The sequence below is a fragment of the Cynocephalus volans genome, chromosome 6 (assembly GCF_027409185.1).
Source record: "Cynocephalus volans isolate mCynVol1 chromosome 6, mCynVol1.pri, whole genome shotgun sequence".
NCBI lineage: Eukaryota > Metazoa > Chordata > Mammalia > Dermoptera > Cynocephalidae > Cynocephalus > Cynocephalus volans.
This window is the reverse complement of record NC_084465.1, coordinates 60847155-60866388: the sequence shown is the minus strand read 5'-3', so window position 1 is coordinate 60866388 and position 19234 is coordinate 60847155. Positions and strand designations below refer to the sequence as shown.

General features: G+C 39.9%; 1 protein-coding gene across 1 annotated transcript in view; it reads left to right on the top strand.

Annotated features, from left to right (window-relative positions):
• Positions 1–19234, top strand: part of ELAPOR2 (endosome-lysosome associated apoptosis and autophagy regulator family member 2) — a 107198-nt gene that overhangs the window by 29197 nt on the left and 58767 nt on the right. The window contains exons 2-6 of the mRNA XM_063100294.1: positions 743–938; positions 12539–12686; positions 15467–15553; positions 17544–17649; positions 18699–18851. Of these exons, the coding sequence (XP_062956364.1) occupies positions 775–938; positions 12539–12686; positions 15467–15553; positions 17544–17649; positions 18699–18851 (658 nt within the window). The 5' untranslated portion in view covers positions 743–774. The remainder of the gene's footprint in view (positions 1–742; positions 939–12538; positions 12687–15466; positions 15554–17543; positions 17650–18698; positions 18852–19234) is intronic.

The following is a 19234-nucleotide window of genomic DNA, read 5'->3' as shown; positions in this document are numbered from 1 at the left end:
CTGTCTCTGGGTACAGTTCTCAGAGTTAGCAGAGAATTTGACATAAGAAATAAGATGTAGGCTGTGGACATGACTAGGTTTGTGGTGTGACTATTGAAAAAGTGGGCTTGTTGTTTCAAAGTGGAGAGAACTTGTTTACTAGCTATTGCACTACTCTCCTGTTATCTCCTTTTTGCTTATTTTTTACTCATTGGATCGACATGCTATTCGGGCTTTGTATGTACTAGATACAGTTAGAAATCTAAAAATAATGATTCTTGTTTTCTTGAAGCTCAAAGTCTTACATCAGCTAAGTGGTCTATATGTATGTTAAGTGCTTTAACGGCGTTGTTATAAAGAGTGTGCTGAGGGGCACAGAGGCAGCGCAGATGACTGCCTGGTAGGGGGTGGTCTGTCATGAAGATAGTCATTTTTGAGTTAGGAACAGTTTTCCAGGTAGAGAAGGTAGGTTGGGCAACACTTCTGGGAAAGACCACCACGACAGCGAGAGAGAAGATAAAATATTTGGGGAATGATATGAATTTTGTTACGCTTGGAAGAGGGTGGGACAAGGGATGAGCTGAGTGAAATAGGTGGGGGTCAGGTTGTGAAATGCATGCAGTGATGAAGGAGACATTGGAAGACTTTAATTAGGGTGTAACATGATCAGTTTTATAAAAATAATTCCGGTGACAGTGTGAGGAGGAGGAAAGTGATGGGGGAGGCCAATCACTGATGGGTCGTCCATTCTTCTGCCTTCCAGCTTTCTCCTGTGCTTCTGGAGAGTATCTAGAAATGAAGAACCAGGTATGCAGTAAGTGTGGCGAAGGCACCTACTCCTTGGGCAGTGGCATCAAATTTGATGAATGGGATGAATTGCCAGCAGGATTTTCCAACGTTGCAACATTCATGGACACTGTGGTGGGCCCTTCTGACAGCAGGCCAGATGGCTGTAACAAGTAAGAATCCAAAAAAGCCTTTGGATCTTGACTGAGTACATGAGCAGGGTATAGTTGCTCTTTTCCAGAAAGAAGTTGAGGATAATCTTGGTACTGATTGGGATTATAGATAAACTAATTGCAAAGAGTATATTTTTGGACGGTCAGGTCATTATGAATAATGTCACTGAATTTTTATGAGGTTAAAATAATTGCCCTCAGAATATAATAGATACTGTATGCAAGAATGCAACAGAGCTATTATAGAAACAAATTAGTTTTCTTATAATATATTTATAACTAAAGTTAAGTCAGTAGTGTTTCTACTAACTCTTCTCTAATTTTTAATGGATAATTTCAGGTTTTTTCCTTTCCTTTGAAAGGAAAAATGCATGTTTCATTACACTCTTGATTACCTCTTGTAAGAGAGAGTGGGTTCAGTACCTAAAGAGGAAAGCTCCTTTGCTTAATTCCTACCTCTTTTAAAGGGGATTATTAGCTTTGCTTTTGACAGTGCTGGAGGAAAGTTAAATTGTTTTGAACAAAACAAAACAAAATGTTTATCCTTGGGCTGTACCACTTCTTTTTCTCTTGTATTGACTACTTAACATTTCCTTTCATATGGCCACGTTTAGGAGAATTAAGCCAGGCCTCTGGCTACCATCTGACTAGGAACCCAAAATTTTTACTATGAGCTAAAGATGCTGGGGAATTATTTAGCTGTGCTAAAAGATGTGTTGCCTTCCTGTCCACTTAGTTGCCTCCCTCTCTTCTTACCTTCTCTCCTTCATTCTTGTTCTCTGGTTCTCTCCCTGACAAACGACATTGATCTCTTTGATTTATTTGTTTTACTTTCCCAATAACAGCATCATTCCTCTAAGTATATGTGTATTTTAAATAAAAGAGTTCCTTAGAGGAAGGTACTAGTGGGATGTCATGGGATCTCAGATCCTTATTTTGGTGAGCAGGAGATATTCATATGGCTTCTTTTTCTACCTGAAATAGTCTATTTATCAAATAAATTGAATGATTAGCAGAAATTTTTCAGTGTAGTGTCTTCTAGTATTCTCAATGTAAATTTCAGTCTATTGCTGTTTTATCTTCCTGCCTTCCTTCCTTTCTTCTTTCCATCTGAGCTTGTATTCTTTTCACTCCTTTTTAATTGGTTGGGTTGTATAGGAGAAGTATGCTGAACTTCATAAAAAATTGTGTGAGTTTTCCAAAATGACTGTATTATTGTAGACTCCCACCAGCAGTGTATTTGAGGTCTTTGTTGTTCTACATGTTTACCAACATTTGTATTGTCAAGCCTTGTCTTATTTTAGCCATCTAGTGCACGCATGTGAAATGGTATCTTGTGGTTTTATTTTGCATTTCCCAGCTGTATAATAATGTTGAACACATTTCATGTATTCATTGTCCATGTGTTTATTTTCTTTTGTGAGGTGTTAAGGTGGTGTTTTGCCATTTTCTACTGGTTTCTTTTTTTTTTTTTTTTTTGGTCATTTGATTACTAAGCTGAAGGAATTCTGGGTGTGAGCTCTTATATTTATGTATTTATATAATATTTAATATATATTACACACACATAGATATATATATATATATATACATGTGTATGTGTGTGTTTAATTTTCTTCCTAGTTTGTTGCTTTTGCCTTTTCATTTTCTTAATGGTGTCCTTTGATAAGCAGAAGTTTAAAATTTGAAAAAAGTACAACTTATTAATTTTTTCTGTTATGGTTAGGTGGATTTTTGGGTTTTTCTTTTTTTGTGTTTTAGAATGTCTTTGCTAACCTAGGTTGTGAAGGCTAGAAATTACAATGTGCATTCTTATGGTAGTATAGTTAGAGTTATTTACAAAATATATATATATATATAAATTTTACAACAGTATAGTTACATTTGTACCCTCATCTTCACGCTATTTCTGTATATTTAGAAACATGTTATTAATGCTACAATACAATGGTATTACGTTTTTCATATTCAGTTGCTTTTTAAACAACCTTACAAATATTTAGGAACTCAAAGGCCAAATCTGTTACTGAGAAGAGATTTATTTCTTATGGCACATGACTTCCTAAACAACTTGAAAGATATGAAATATAACTTTATATGTTAATCTACATATTTACCATTATTGGCGCTCTTTCTTTCTATAGATCTGACGTGTGTATGTGTATGTATTTCTATTTATTTTTTTTAAATTTTATTTTGTCGATATACATTGTGGCTGATTATTGCTCCCCATCACCAAAACCTCCCTCCCTTATCCCTCCCCCCCTACCCCCCAACAATGTCCTTTCTGTTTGCTTGTCGTATCAACTTCAAGTAATTGTGGTTGTTATAACTTCTTCCCCGCCCCCCGGTTTTGTGTGTGTGTGTGTGTGTGTGTGTGTGTGTATGTGTGTGAATTTATATATTAATTTTTAGCTCCCACCAATAAGTGAGAACATTTGGTATTTCTCTTTCTGTGCCTGACTTGTTTCACTTAATATAATTCTCTCGAGGTCCATCCATGTTGTTACAAATGGCAGTATTTCATTCGTTTTTATAGCTGAGTAGTATTCCATTGTGTAGATGTACCACATTTTCCGTATCCACTCATCTGATGATGGACATTTGGGCTGGTTCCAACTCTTGGCTATTGTAAAGAGTGCTGTGATGAACATTGGGAACAGGTATACCTTCGACTTGATGATTTCCATTCCTCTGGGTATATTCCCAACAGTGGGATGGCTGGGTCGTATGGTAGATCTATCTGCAATTGTTTGAGGAACCTCCATACCATTTTCCATAGAGGCTGCACCATTTTGCAGTCCCACCAGCAATGTATGAGAGTTCCTTTTTCTCCGCAGCCTCGCCAGCATTTATCGTTCAGAGTCTTTTGGATTTTAGCCATCCTAACTGGGGTTAGGTGGTATCTCAGTGTGGTTTTGATTTGCATTTCCCGGATGCTGAGTGATGTTGAGCATTTTTTCATATGTCTGTTGGTCATTTGTATATCTTCCTTAGAGAAATGCCTACTTAGCTCTTTTGCCCATTTTTTAATTGGGTTGCTTGTTTTCTTCTTGTAAAGTTGTTTGAGTTCCTTATATATTCTGGATATTAATCCTTTGTCAGATGTATGTTTTGCAAATATTTTCTCCCACTCTGTTGGTTGTCTTTTAACTCTGTTAATTGTTTCTTTTGCTGTGCAGAAGCTTTTTAGTTTGATATAATCCCATTTGTTTATTTTTCCTTTGGTTGCCCGTGCTTTTGGGGTCGTGTTCATGAAGTCTGTGTCCAGTCCTATTTCCTGAAGTGTCTCTCCTATGTTTTCTTTAAGAAGTTTTATTGTTTCAGGGTGTATATTTAAATCCTTAATCTATTTTGAGTTGATTTTAGTATACGGTGAGAGGTATGGATCTAGTTTCATTCTCCTGCATATGGATATCCAGTTATCCTAGCACCATTTGCTGAAGAGGCAGTCCCTTCGCCAGTGAATAGGCTTGGTGCCTTTTTCAAAGACCAGATGGCAGTAAGTGTGTGGGTTGATTTCTGGATTCTCTATTCTATTCCATTGGTCAGTGTGTCTGTTTTTATGCCAGTACCATACTGTTTTGGTTATTATAGCTTTGTAGTATAGCTTAAAGTCAGGTAGTGTTATGCCTCCAGCTTTATTTTTTTTGCTGAGCATTGCTTTGGCTATGCGTGGTCTTTTATTGTTCCATATAAATGACTGGATAGTTTTTTCCATTTCTGAGAAAAATGTCTTTGGAATTTTGATGGGGATTGCATTGAATTTGTATATCACTTTGGGTAGTATGGACATTTTCACTATGTTGATTCTTCCAATCCAAGAGCATGGAATATCTTTCCATCTTGTATCCTCTCTAATTTCTCCCAGCAGTGGTTTGTAGTTCTCATGATAGAGATTTTTCACCTCCTTGGTTAACTCAATTCCTAAGTATTTTATTTTTTTGGTGGCTATTGTAAATGGGCAGGCTTTCTTGATTTCTCTTTCTGCATGTTCACTATTGGAGAAAAGAAATGCTACTGATTTTTGTGTGTTGATTTTGTATCCTGCTACTGTGCTGAAATCATTTATCAATTCCAGCAGTTTTTTTGTAGAGGTTTTAGGCTGTTCGATATATAGGATCATGTCATCTGCAAACAGGGACAGTTTGACTTCATCTTTTCCAATCTGGATGCCCTTTATTTCCTTCTCTTCTCTGATTGCTCTGGCTAGTACTTCCAACACTATGTTGAATAGGAGTGGTGAGAGTGGGCATCCTTGTCTAGTGCCTGTTCTTAAAGGAAAAGCTTTCAGCTTTTCCCCATTCAGGATGATATTGGCAGTGGGTTTGGCATATATGGCTTTAATTATGTTGAGATACTTTCCCTCTATACCTAACTTATAGAGGGTCTTTGTCATGAATGAGTGCTGAACTTTATCAAATGCTTTTTCAGCATCTATAGAGATGATCATATGGTCCTTGTGTTTGAGTTTATTAATATGGTGTATCACATTTATTGATTTGCGTATGTTGAACCAACCTTGCATCCCTGGGATGAATCCCACTTGATCGTGATGAATAATTTTACGTATGTGTTGCTGTATTCTGTTTGCTAGTATTTTAGTGAGGATTTTTGCATCTATATTCATCAAGGATATCGGCCTGTAGTTTTCTTTTTTGGTTATATCTTTACCTGGTTTTGGTATCAGGATGATGTTTGCTTCATAGAATGAGTTTGGGAGATTTGCGTCCGTTTCAATCTTTTGGAATAGTTTGTAAAGAATCGGTGTCAATTCCTCTTTGAATGTTTGGTAAAATTCTGCTGTGAATCCATCTGGTCCTGGGCTTTTCTTTGTTGGGAGCCTTCTGATAACAGCTTCAATCTCCTTTATTGTTATTGGTCTGTTCAAATTTTCTACGTCTTCACGGTTCAGTTTTGGGAGCTTGTGTGTGTCCAGAAATTTATCCATTTCCTCCAGATTTTCAAATTTGTTGGCGTATAGTTGTTTATAGTAGTCTCGAATGATTCCTTGTATTTCAGATGAATCAGTTGTAATATCGCCTTTTTCATTTCTAATTTTTGTTATTTGAGTCTTCTCTCTTCTTTTTTTTGTTAGCCATGCTAATGGTTTGTCAATTTTATTTATCTTTTCAAAAAACCAACTTTTTGATTCGTTGATCTTTTGAATTGTTTTTTGGGTTTCAATTTCATTCAGTTCTGCTCTGATCTTAATGATTTCTTTCCGTCTGCTAACTTTAGGATTGGATTGTTCTTGTTTTTCTAGTTCTTTAAGGTGAAGTGTTAGGTTGTTCACTTGCCATCTTTCCATTCTTCTGAAGTGAGCATTTTTTTTTTTTTTTTTTTTTTGTCATTTTTTCGTGACCGGCACTCAGCCAGTGAGTGCACTGGTCATTCCTATATAGGATCCGAACCCGCGGCGGGAGCGTCGCCGCGCTCCCAGCGCAGCACTCTACCGAGTGCGCCACGGGCTCGGCCCCTGAAGTGAGCATTTAATGCAATAAATTTTCCCCTCAATACTGCTTTTGCAGTATCCCACAGGTTTTGGTATGATGTATCATTGTTTTCATTAGTTTCAATAAACTTTTTGATTTCCTGCTTGATTTCTTCTTGGACCCATATGTCATTAAGTAGAATGCTGTTTAATTTCCATGTGTTTGTATAGTTTCCAGAGTTTCGTTTGTTATTAATTTCTAGTTTTAATCCATTGTGGTCTGAGAAGATACATGGGATAATTCCAATTTTTTTGAATTTATTGAGACTTGATTTGTGACCTAATATGTGATCTATCCTGGAGAATGATCCATGTGCTGATGAGAAGAATGAATATTCTGAGGTTGTTGGGTGGAATGTTCTGTAGATATCTGCCAATTCCAATTGGTCTAGAGTCTTGTTTAGATCTTGTGTTTCTCTACTGATTCTTTGCCTAGATGATCTGTCTAATATTGACAGTGGAGTGTTCAGGTCCCCTGCTATTATGGTATTAGTGTCTATTTCCTTCTTTAGGTCTAATAGAGTTTGTTTTATAAATCTGGCTGCTCCAACATTGGGTGCGTACATATTTATGATTGTTATGTCTTCTTGATGGATCAGTCCTTTTATCATTAAGTAGTGTCCCTCATTGTCTCTTTTTATGGTTTTTAGTTTAAAGTCTATTTTGTCAGATATAAGAATAGCCACTCCAGCTCGTTTTTCTTTTCTGTTTGCATGGTAAATCTTTTTCCATCCTTTCACTCTTAGTCTGTGTGAATCTTTATGGGTGAGGTGGGTCTCTTGTAGGCAGCATATAGTTGGGTCCTGCTTTTTGATCCAGTCAGCCAGTCTGTGTCTTTTAATTGAGAAATTTAAGCCTTTAACATTAAGAGTTGTTATTGAAAGGTGTTGATTTATTCCTAGCATTTTATTGGTTGTTTGGTTGTCTTAGGTGTCTTTTGTTCCTTGCTTTCTGATTTACTGTTTGGTTTCTTTGTTTGTTGGTTCCTTAGGTTGTACATAGTGTTTTTGTTAGCTTGTTTTCTCTTCACGAATGCCATTTTTATTGTACTAGCGGGTTTAGATTTTTCTTAGGTTTTTATGGCAGTGGTAGTTATTTTTCAGGAACCAAACCCAGTACTCCCTTGAGGATTTCTTGTAAGGGTGGTCGTGTGGTAGTGAACTCCCGCAGTTTTTGTTTGTCTGAGAAATATACTATTTGCCCCTCATTTCAGAAGGATAGCCTTGCAGGGTAGAGTATTCTTGGCTGGCAATCTTTGTCTTTTAGTATTTTGAAAATATCATCCCATTCCTTTCTAGCTTTTAGGGTTTGTGATGAAAAGTCTGATGTTAACCTGATTGGGGCTCCCTTATAGGTGATTTGACGCTTCTCTCTTGCAGCTTTTAAGATTCTCTCTTTGTCTCTGAGTTTTGCCAATTTGACTATGACATGTCTTGGAGAAGGCCTTTTTGGGTTGAATACGTTTGGAGATCGTTGAGCTTCCTGGATCTGAAGATCTGTGACTTTTCCTATACCTGGGAAGTTTTCTGCCACTATTTTGTTGAATATGTTTTCAATGGAATCTCCATTTTCCTCCCCTTCTGGAATACCCATGACTCGGATATTTGAGCGCTTGAGGTTGTCTGATATCTCTCTCAGATTTTCTTCCATGTCCTTGATTCTTTTTTCTTTCTTTTTGTCTGCTTGTGTTATTTCAAACAGCCCATCTTCAAGTTCAGAGGTTCTCTCTTCAACTTCGACAAGCCTGCTGGTTAAACTCTCCGTTGTGTTTTTTATTTCGCTGAATAACTTCTTCAGTTCAGCAAGTTCTGCTACATTTTTTTTCAGGACATTGATTTCCTTGTATATTTCCTCTTTCAGATCCTGTATACTTTTCCTCATTTCATCATGATGTCTAGCTGAGTTTTCTTGTATCTCATTCAGTTTCCTTAGAATTATCACTCGAAATTCCTTGTCAGTTATTTCAAGGGCTTCTTGTTCTATAGGATCTAGAGTATGAGATTTATTAACTTTTGGTGGTGTACTTTCTTGATTTTTTGTATTTCTGGTGTCTTTTTTTTGGTGTTTATTCATTGTGGCAGGGGGTTTCACAGTCCACTGGTTTAAGACTAATGACTAACTAGGATGTTGCTGTGGTTGCCAATTTGGTATGGCTCCCGCCGTGACTGCTCAGTTGGCCTCTAGTGTCTTGTGTGTGTGGTTGCCTCGGGTCTTGGGCTTCTCCTGGGATCCACCTTTCTAGTCAGCTTGTACTCTGCTGGGCTGGTGGATCACGTACCACAGGGTGTGTGATCTCTGTTGAGCTTTCATTTTCTGTACAGGACTTTTCCCCGTTCCGTGTGCTCTGGCCCAGGCTGTTAGATCGTGCAGTGGCGACCCCACAGGGTGTGTGGTTTCTGTCAAGTCTCCGCCTCCCTGGCCACATGTCTCCCCCCTCTGTGCACACTGTGATGGGCTGGGGCGTGTCTTCTGCACCCCTCGTCTATCAGCTGGGCCTTCAAGACCCTGCTCAGCACCGCCTCGCCCAGGAAGTCTACCAGGTTTCTGCTAGGCACAGACGACCGGTCTCTCTGGGTGCCTTTGTAGCACTGTGTAGATCTTTCTCGGGTCTTGTTCACCTTTGTATCCCCCCGGTATAAACCGAGTCTAGTGCCCGCCTGCAGCCTGCTCTCCGGCAGGTTCAAGCGGACCTGGGAACTCTCCTACCACACTATTCCCAACCAGAAATTCGTTAGGCTTTTTTCCAAACTGGTGGTCGCAGAGATGGTATCAGCCTCCCAGTAACAGGAAGTTTACCGGGGCCGGAGTCCAGGGTGTGGTGGAGTGACAGTCGGCCCGCCCGTACTTCCTAGCCCTCCCAAAACTGGTCGGGACGCCCCACACCCCCAGCCCTGCCAGAGAACCTTGGAGGGAGTGGGAGAGGAGGTCGGCCCGCAGGGTCCGGAAAGCCCCGCGCCAGGCCAAGCAAATGGGCTCAGTGATGGCCGAGCAGGGCGGAGCTGCCCGCACCTGGGAAAATGGAGGTAGCACCGTGGCAGTGAGTGGCCTGGTGGTGCAGGCGGGAGCCACGTGGGCATCCACCCCCCGAACAGAGCTGTGCCAGGGATCACTCACAGTGCTGTGCCAGGTCGGGCGCTCGCTCTGTCTCTGGTTTGTTGCCTTCCGTGTTCTCGGCGCTGCCGCCTCGGGCTGTTCATTCGCGGCGCTGCTCGGGCGCTCCCAGGAATCTTCTTTAATGCCGGCCTGAAACCTCGAATCCTGAATAGGGCAGCTGGCCGCCTTCAGCGCGGCCCCAGCCTCCGGGAACCTGGCTGCATCCACAGCAGCCCTGGCGCCGTGTTCCCTGTTTCAAGACTCACTTTTGCAGCTAAGAATCAGTTCTTTTCCTGCTCCACACTTCAAAGCTGTTGCCTGTAAATGAGGCAGCCTCTCCTGCCGGGGGCAAAGTGGCGTTGAGCCCCTACGACCGGCCAGCAGCAGCAGTCCTCCCTTAAGAGATGGCCAGAGGAAGGTCCACAAGTTTCCCGGCTGCCTGAGGCCCAGTGGCCACCTTTTCCACCTCAGCTACTCCGTGCCAGCCGCCGCAGCCGCCGCCATCTTGAAACTCCCATCCCATTCCTTTCTAGCTTTTAGGGTTTGTGATGAAAAGTCTGATGTTAGCCTGATTGGGGCACCCTTATAGGTGGTTTGACGCTTCTCTCTTGCAGCTTTTAAGATTCTCTCTTTGTCTCTGAGTTTTGCCAATTTGACTATGACATGTCTTGGAGAAGGCCTTTTTGGGCTGAATACGTTTGGAGATCGTTGAGCTTCCTGGATCTGAAGATCTGTGACTTTTCCTATACCTGGGAAGTTTTTTGCCACTATTTTGTTGAATATGTTTTCAATGGAATCTCCATTTTCCTCCCCTTCTGGAATACCCATGACTCGGATATTTGAGCGCTTAAGGTTGTCTGATATCTCTCTCAGATTTTCTTCCATGTCCTTGATTCTTTTTTCTTTCTTTTTGTCCGCTTGTGTTATTTCAAACAGCCCATCTTCAAGTTCAGAGGTTCTCTCTTCAACTTCGACAAGCCTGCTGGTTAAACTCTCCATTGTGTTTTTTATTTTGCTGAATAACTTCTTCAGTTCAGCAAGTTCTGCTACATTTTTTTTCAGGACATTGATTTCTTTGTACATTTCCTCTTTCAGATCCTGTATACTTTTCCTCATTTCATCATGATGTCTAGCTGTGTTTTCTTGTATCTCATTCAGTTTCCTTAGAATTACCACTTGAAATTCTTTGTCAGTCATTTCAAGGGCTTCTTGTTCTATAGGATCTAGAGTTTGAGATTTATTAACTTTTGGTGGTGTACTTTCTTGATTTTTTGTATTTCTGGTATCTTTTTTTTGATGTTTATTCATTGTGGCAGGGGGTTTCACAGTCCACCGGTTTGAGACTAATGACTAACTAGGATGTTGCTGTGGTTGCCAATTTGGTATGGCTCCCTCCGTGACTGCTCAGTTGGCCTCTAGTGCCTTGTGTGTGTGGTTGCCTCGGGTCTTGGGCTTCTCCGGGGAGCCACCTTTCTGGTCAGCTTGGACTCTGCTGGGCTGGTGGATCACGTACCACAGGGTGTGTGATTGCTGTTGAGCTTTCACTTCCTGTGCAGGACCTCTCCCTGTTCCGTGTGCTCTGGCCCAGGCTGTTGGATCGTGCAGTGGCGACCCCACAGGGTGTGTGGTTTCTGTCGAGTCTCCGCCTCCCTGGCCGCACGTCTGCCCACTCTGTGCGCACTGTGGCGTGTGTTCTACAACCCTCGTATATCAGCTGGGCCTTCAAGACCCTGCTCGGCACCGCCTCGCCCAGGAAGTCTACCAGGTTTCTGCTAGGCACAGACGACCGGTCGCTCTGGGTGCCTTTGTAGCACTGTGTAGATCTTTCTCAGGACTTGTTCACCTTTGTATCCTCCCGGTATAAACCGAGTCTAGCGCCCGCCTGCAGCCAGCTCTCCGGCAGGTTCAAGCGGTCCTGGGAACTCTCCTACCACACTATTCCCAACCAGAAATTGGTTAGGCTTTTTTCCGAACTGGTGGCTGCAGAGATGGTATCTGCCTCCCAGTAACAGGAAGTTTACTGGGGGCCGCAGTCCAGGGTGTGGTGGAGTGACAGTCGGCCCGCCTGTGCTTCCTTGCCCTCCCAACACTGGCCGGGGACGCCCCACGCCACCAACCCGCCAGAGAACCGTGGAGGGAGTGGGAGGGGAGGCCGGCCCGCAGGCTCTGGAAAGCCCGCGCTGGGCCAAGCAAGTGGGAAGGCTCAGTGGTGGCCGAGCCGGGCGGAGCTGCCAGGACCTGGGAAAATGGTGGCAGCCCTGGGGCAGTGAGTGGCCTGGTGGTGCAGGCGGGAGCTGGGTGGGCGTCTGCCGCCCACAGGACTGGTCCAGGGGTCACTCACAGGGTTGTGCCAGGTCGGGTGCTCACTCTCTGTCTCTGGTTTGTCGCCTTTCCCATTCTCGGCCACTGCCGCCTCAGGCTGTTCAGTCGCAGCGCGGCTCGGGCGCTCCCAGGAATCTTCTTTAATGCCGGCCTGAAACCTCAAATCTTGAATAGGGCAGCTGACTGCCTTCAGCGGGGCCCCGGCCTCTGGGATCCTGTCTGCATCCACAGCAGCCCTGGCGCCGTGTTCCCTGTTTCGAGACTCGCTTTTGCAGCTAAGAAATAGTTCTTTTCCTGCTCCACACTTCAAAGCTGTTGCCTGTAAATGAGGCAGCCTCTCCTGCCGGGGGCAAAGTCGTGTATGTATTTCTAAATAAAACTTTAGATGTCATTTGAAAGAGTAATTCCCCCTAAGCCTATTAAAAGTGTAGTGGTCATCTATTTGGTAATCAAATTTTTGATGAAAAATAGCAGTTTCATAGCAAATTTATCACACAACCTTACAAAGATTTAGAAGGTCATTTGCCATAAGAATGAACCTCTTCTTGGTTATAGAGTTGGCCTTTGAGTTCCAGAAAAGCTTCTGCTGTACTTTGCTGATGGAGCTACTTTTGAATCTGGGTTATATAGCTTTGTGAACAAAGGAGATTTCTAAACTAACATGAAATGCCTCTTGGTTTTGTTTCCACAGCTCTTCTTGGATTCCTCGTGGAAATTACATAGAGTCTAATCGTGATGACTGTACAGTGTCTTTGATCTATGCTGTGCACCTTAAGAAGTCAGGTTATGTCTTCTTTGAGTACCAGTATGTCGACAACAACATCTTCTTTGAGTTCTTTGTAAGGCCTTTCATATTCTAGAATTTACTTTTTGAGGGGCATGCATGTAAATTTCCCTTAATCAGTTGTTCCCATGTCACTTTATGCCTCCTTCATTTTTTGTGTTAACTGAACATTTCGCTATTAAAAGAAAGCGTAAGTTTTTTGTATAATATTTTATTTTCTGGTTAATATTGTTTCTTTACCTCTAAGCTCTCACCTTGTGGAGTAACACTGGGTTTATTTTACTTTGTTATGATTGTTAGATGACCATTTGGTTTAGACTTTTTATGTAGCATGTATTTTCCCCAAGATGCATTCTAACTTTGTTTTTATGGCTGTATATGCTATTTTGTTAAAAATGTGTTTTTACCAATGTCTGAGTTTTTACTTAAAAGACGTTTTTTTTCTTTTTGCAGTTTCAAATCTTTTTTACTAGCTACAATTATTTAGTTTATTCTTGGGCAATTATTTCAAAAGTGGCTGCGTGTTTGATTCTGTGAATTTTGTACAGGTTAAAAGAATCAAGGGATGCGATAGTTGATGTCTGTAGTAAGAGATTACATAACATTACAGAATATAGGATAAAATAATAGTCGAACAGAATAGACTGTTACATAAGTTACTTAACTATTAGATATAAACTGTATCTAATCTAGCAAATATTTAATGTGGCAGTGACTCAGATGCTTCAGAAAATGTGTCACATTGACTTATGCCAAACAAAGTGTGTGTCGTCTAGTAAATGGGAAACTATATTGAAAGATGTTTCTGTGGTGCGGATATCAGGAACAAATGTACTAACAATTCTAAAACAAATTTGTATTGTTCTTGGTAATGGGAATTTCTAAATCAAAAATTTGAATAATTTTGGCAAGAGATATTTTCTATGAAAGTATGAGCCTTAGCTTTGAAGTCAAGAGATTCTGGCTCTAGTCCCAACTCCATAATTACTAGCTGTGTGTTACTGAGTAATTAAGTTACCTTTCTGGCCCTTAGCGATCCCTTGTATGAAGTGGATTGTGTGAGAAGACTTTTTAAGGAGTCTCCTAGCACTAATATCTTTGATGAATTTAAGATGTTAAGCAACATTCAAACAGATTTAGTTTGAAGTTACATTTGTTTGCAAAACACTCTCAGAATGAATGATTCCCTGTTTCACAGGACATTTTGGTAATATTGCTAAGAAGCAAAGCAGTTAACTAATAGTTAGAATAAGCATTCAGGTTTGTATTGCCTAATAAGTCCTTAGAGAGCTGTCAGTAAAAGCACTTGTAAGGCATAAAGTTTCATTACTTCCTCTTGATGATGTCTTTGTTCTTCTGGTTATAGCCTGAATTGGGATGGCAAATTCACATTCCTTCTTTTATTGATGTTTCAGCTTCATAGGTCGCAATTTACTGACTCAGAGGGTCTACACTTCATGGTCATCATGCTAATGGTTAATGGGAAGGAAATATCCGAAGAGTGAAAGATGCAGTTGTACTCTGAGAGTTATACTTGTGGGAATTATATGGTTTAAAGCAATAAGGTTTTTAATTCTGGAATTATATAGGGCTTTCATTCAGCCCTCCCTCTTTTAAAATGATGAGACTGAAACCTAGAGAGAAAATAAGTGATTGGACCAAGGCTACTTTTAGAATGAGTAGCAGAACTCAGGTCTCCGGAATGAATGCCAGTAGAATGTCCTGCTAACACCCGATGTCTGCTTTCAGCTATAAAAAAAAAAGCTTTCAGCTTATCTACACATTAACCATCAAAGTATATTCAGGGTCCATATCTGCTTTTAAATGGCTTAACATTTGTATTAAAATGGCCATTAGGCTTACAATATAAATATGACATTTAAATTCAATTAAAGTAAATATCCTTAGTAGCTGATGTTCCCTGGTATTTGGATGCTAAAAGGATCTATTTTCTAGTTAGTCAATCTTTAGGAAATAGCTTTTATGGGGAATATTTTAGTGTTTGTAAATTGGTTAGGAGAATGAGTGAGGTAGCAAAATGATTTAGAGTAGAAAGAAATAGTCATTTCTTCTGGCAGAAGCCATTTCTTTCAGTGGAAGTATAGGTGATGAGATCTTATTTTAACTTTACTGTTGCTGACTATTTTGCAATACTGAAAGGATAGCCTAACTTTTTGATGTCTCTGTATTCTTTGTAGACCTGGAAAAGTAGTGCCCCAACTCCTAGGCAGTTTGGAAGAATTGCTTGGAAAGCAGGAAGTGTTAGATGATAAAGATATTAGCTGTAGTCATTTGAATTGGCATGGCAAATGATTAACATTTATCCCCAGAAAAAATGTGGGACTTTGACTTTGGCCATAGCCACTTACTTATACATTTAGATTAAGTCTTGGGGAATTGAAAACAAAGCAGACTTTATTTATTTACTAATTAAAAATTTTATTGCCAGAAACATTGTGAAAATCAACTTTATTTTTATACTATTGGGCCTGCATGGTGAATGCAAGCTGTTAAAACATTTTGGTAAGTTGGGCACTTTTGTTGCGGTGACTTTTTCTTTCATGTGCATTGTCAGTTTTAACTCTTCCCCCTTTCTCTCTTCTTAATGGGCTAGCCTTTTTGTTACAGTAATGAAGATGATTTATTTAGAAGCACTCACTTATATGCACGTATCACTTAGGCCCAGAGGTCCTGGTGTGTTTACTTGTTAAGAATTAATCATGGCCTTTGTTTAGTATGTATTGAATGACGTTGTTACAATTTGTGCTGGGTACAGAATTTAATTAAAGGCTTTATTCAAGAAGTTTCACCAGGACCCTTGTATTTAATCTACAGATTCAAAATGATCAGTGCCAGGAGCTGGACACCACCACCGACAAGTGGGTAAAACTCACAGACAATGGAGAATGGGGCTCTCATTCTGTAAGTCTTTTTATTTTAACTTCTCCTTTCCCCCCAACTCTATCCTTCTTCCTTTTTCCAAACTTTTCTAAAAGTTCATTTTAAGGTGGAAAAAAGATCAAAATTGTCTATTAATTTAGATAATTCTAGATAGGGAAGAAACTGCCTCTAAGTTTCATGGACTCATTCTTACTTTTAGGTTATTTATTTCTACCTTTTTCTTTCTCCTTAGGTTCCTTTCCCATCATACTCCAACTTTCCTCCCTTTCAAAGGGGTATCAACAAGAAAAAAGGCTTTTCAGAACTAATATTCAAAACATTTGAGTATGTAAGTTTACAAATGTGCTTGTCACATGGGATAGAATCAGTGGCTCTTGTCATTGTAAGGATCCTTGAATCCCTTTCATCTAACTTTCTCTGCAGTGTTCCCAACAAGTGATTTTCAAGCTTGTGTTTTTGGGTGCTGTGCTGTCTCCGTTGTTGGGCCACTCTGATTATCACAAAATTTACTCATGTTTGTAGTCTCAGCCTGCTTCCTATGTATTTGCTTCCCATTGGCCAAAATTCTACCTTCTCTGGTCACATCAAGTAAAGTAACTACCCAGGACATCTCTTTAAATTCTTGAAGTCAATTATCAGGTAATGTGATTTGGTGAAATATGTTGTTATTCGAGGTGCTATTCCTCTGGAGTGAGACCTGGATTTAAAATCCAGCTCTGATTTATAGTTGTTTCTTTAGACAATTTGCTTAATCTCTTTGCATCTGGTTTTTCTTATTTGAGAAATGGAAACAGTCTTGCAAGATTAAAGGAGTTGATGTCTGGGAAGGGCCTAGTCCAGTGCCTGCAATGTAGATTGAGCTTGGTTTTAATAAGTGACTATCCATCCTTGCCTTTAGGGTTGTAGCAGGTGCCGGATTGTTGGATGATTAACACAATGTACCATTCAGGGTATTTTTTTTTTTAATATGTATGTCTGAAAGTAATATTAGTACCAGTTAAATCCATTCACCTAATCACCCAGTCAGGTAACCCTTGTTACAAGTAAACCTTGGCACAACTATGCTTTCTTCACTTCCAAAGACTTAATGCAAGGGAAAAGTACTTCATGCACTAGTTCTTCTTAATGCACTCTCCAAATCTCTGACTGAGTGAAGTAGTTGGGTAGGTTTTAATCTTATACAGCCTTAATTTGACCCATCAGAGACTGCATAGAAAAGTAAAGGTGGCAAATGAGAAACAAGGAACTCTTTTTTTTTTTTGTCTTTGTCTTTTTTGTGACCGGCACTCAGCCAGTGAGTGCACCGGCCATTCCTATTTAGGATCAGAACCCGCGGCAGGAGCATCGCCGAGCTACCAGCGCCGCACTCTCCTGAGTGCACCACAGGCTCGGCCGGAAACAAGGAACTCTTAAGATTAGCTTACCTACCCTGCATCAGCTTGAAATTGATCAGATTAATTTGATTTGTAATTAAAAATGTGTTCCACTGGCAAAGGAAGCAAATACTAGACATAGTTTAATTTAAGTTCTAGAGTCAAAGAGGTAAGTCAGGTTAACCTATAAAAACAGTCCTATTTTCTCTTGATGCTGGTGCAGTGTTGTTCATTAAATAATTTTTAAGAGAAACAGACTCATTCTGTTGGCTTTTTATTTTCAGAGCCTATAAATATATAACTGAGCTGCGTGAATTCCTCTAAAATGAATCTCTTTTAAATCTAAACCAAGTCTTCATGGAAATGGTTTGAAAATAATTTTATGTTTTTGTTCAGACTTGAAGATTTCTTTTCCTTCTTTATTACTATATTTTGTGGATTTGCAAACTATTTTTTTTTAAGAAAATGTTAACTTCAGCAGAGCTGAGGTCTAAATTAACAGTAGACTTAAATTTGTGGGTTCTAAACTAATGGCGTTTCAATATAATGCACTGAAAAAGTATATAAGGAAGTAGTTTTGGGTGTGATTAAAGCAGCTTGGTTTATCTGAGCCGAGTGTCTTTTCTTTCTCTTTATAGGTAATGCTAAAATCAGGCACAAATATACTGTATTGGAGAACTACAGGCATCCTTATGGGTTCTAAGGCGGTCAAGCCTGTGTTGGTAAAAAATATCACAATTGAAGGTATTTTACAGCAATCTGTTTTAGTAGTCATCTATTACATCTTATAGTTAAAATATTTATTAGTGTTGGTTTGACCAGCTCCAGAGTTTAAAGGACAGGAAATGTTAGGCATTATACATATCTACGGACCCTAGCTTTATTTCTGGCAGGCTGACTTCCCCCCCCCCTTGTGTCCTTGAACTGAATTATTTGATCTATGTGAAAAAGTAAACATGATGACAATTTTAGGTATCTTTAAATAAAATAAAATTTCTTTGTTAATAGGAGCCTTTTATTCATGTGAGAAATGTCTATTGTACCAGACATCAAGCTTACCTGGGGAGTTGATAATCTGGTCACTGCTATATCCATAAAAATAACAATAAAATAAAGATCTCTACCTGATTGTTTCCTAAATTTCTCGTGCCTATCTGAGCCAGCTGAATCATTTATGGCCCAGGAGAGCAGCTGATAAACTTTGGCATGGTTCATTCTTATTAGGGGTACTTTTAATTAAAGCACTGATTCTCCTTTATTAAAGTTTGGCTTATGTTTTAATATTTTCTCAGTGTGCATGTGCCTGTGACGTTAACTCATTAGTCATGGGGACATCTGCTGGCAAAGGCTGGAACTAGCCAGAAGACAAGTCAAGCCATTCGTAAGATCTGTCAGGTCTTATCTGTGACTTGATGAGCAGTGAAGAAAAAGCGAACAGGTAGCCACAAAGATCAGAGAGTAGTAGGCTTATAGAATTGGAAGGGACCTTAGGGTTTATCCCATTTTTGAGTTAGTGGAGTTGTCCTTTGATAACTTAGATCGTACGTTTACTATACTTGTATCAAACCTCAATCTCTTAATTGTTTGCTGCTCTTGTGTTTAATTCAGTATCTGTCTCAGTTCCTTGCACATAGTATGTGATTTCTTAGTGCTGAATTAATGAGGGAAAGGTTTCAGGCTGAGCTTACTGTTAATATTTCTCTCTCACTTCCGGGCAAAAGCAGCAAGTAGGTGCTGATTTGCTTGTTGATATCGGGTCCTCCCTCCCTTGCTCTGTTTTTCATACCATGCAGGAGTGGCATACACATCAGAATGTTTTCCATGCAAGCCAGGCACTTTCAGCAACAAACCAGGTTCATTCAACTGCCAAATGTGTCCTAGAAACACCTATTCTGAGAAAGGAGCCAAAGAATGCATAAGGTGTAAAGAGGACTCCCAATTTTCAGGTAGGACTAGTTTATACCTTTGTTCTTTTCTTTCTAAATTTATGTTAAGTGTACAGTCATGAGCTAGAAGTCACACACAAAGCTTGCCAGCAATGGTGGGCCAGACACCAAAGTGCTGAAGGTAATCAATATTGAATGGATAAAATATGACATCTTATCCCTTTCTATGTGACTTTCCTCTTTGTCTGTGATTTTTCTATTCCACACCCCACAGGTAACTGCTGTGAATATGTTTATACTGATCTAAAAAATATCATACTTTTAGATGATTTTTGGCATAGAGATATACTTAGAAATTAAATTGTTCCAAATTTCTAAGGTTCAGTGATAATGGAAGGAATCTAATGACTTCTTGGAAAAACTATGATATGCTCCATGTGTAT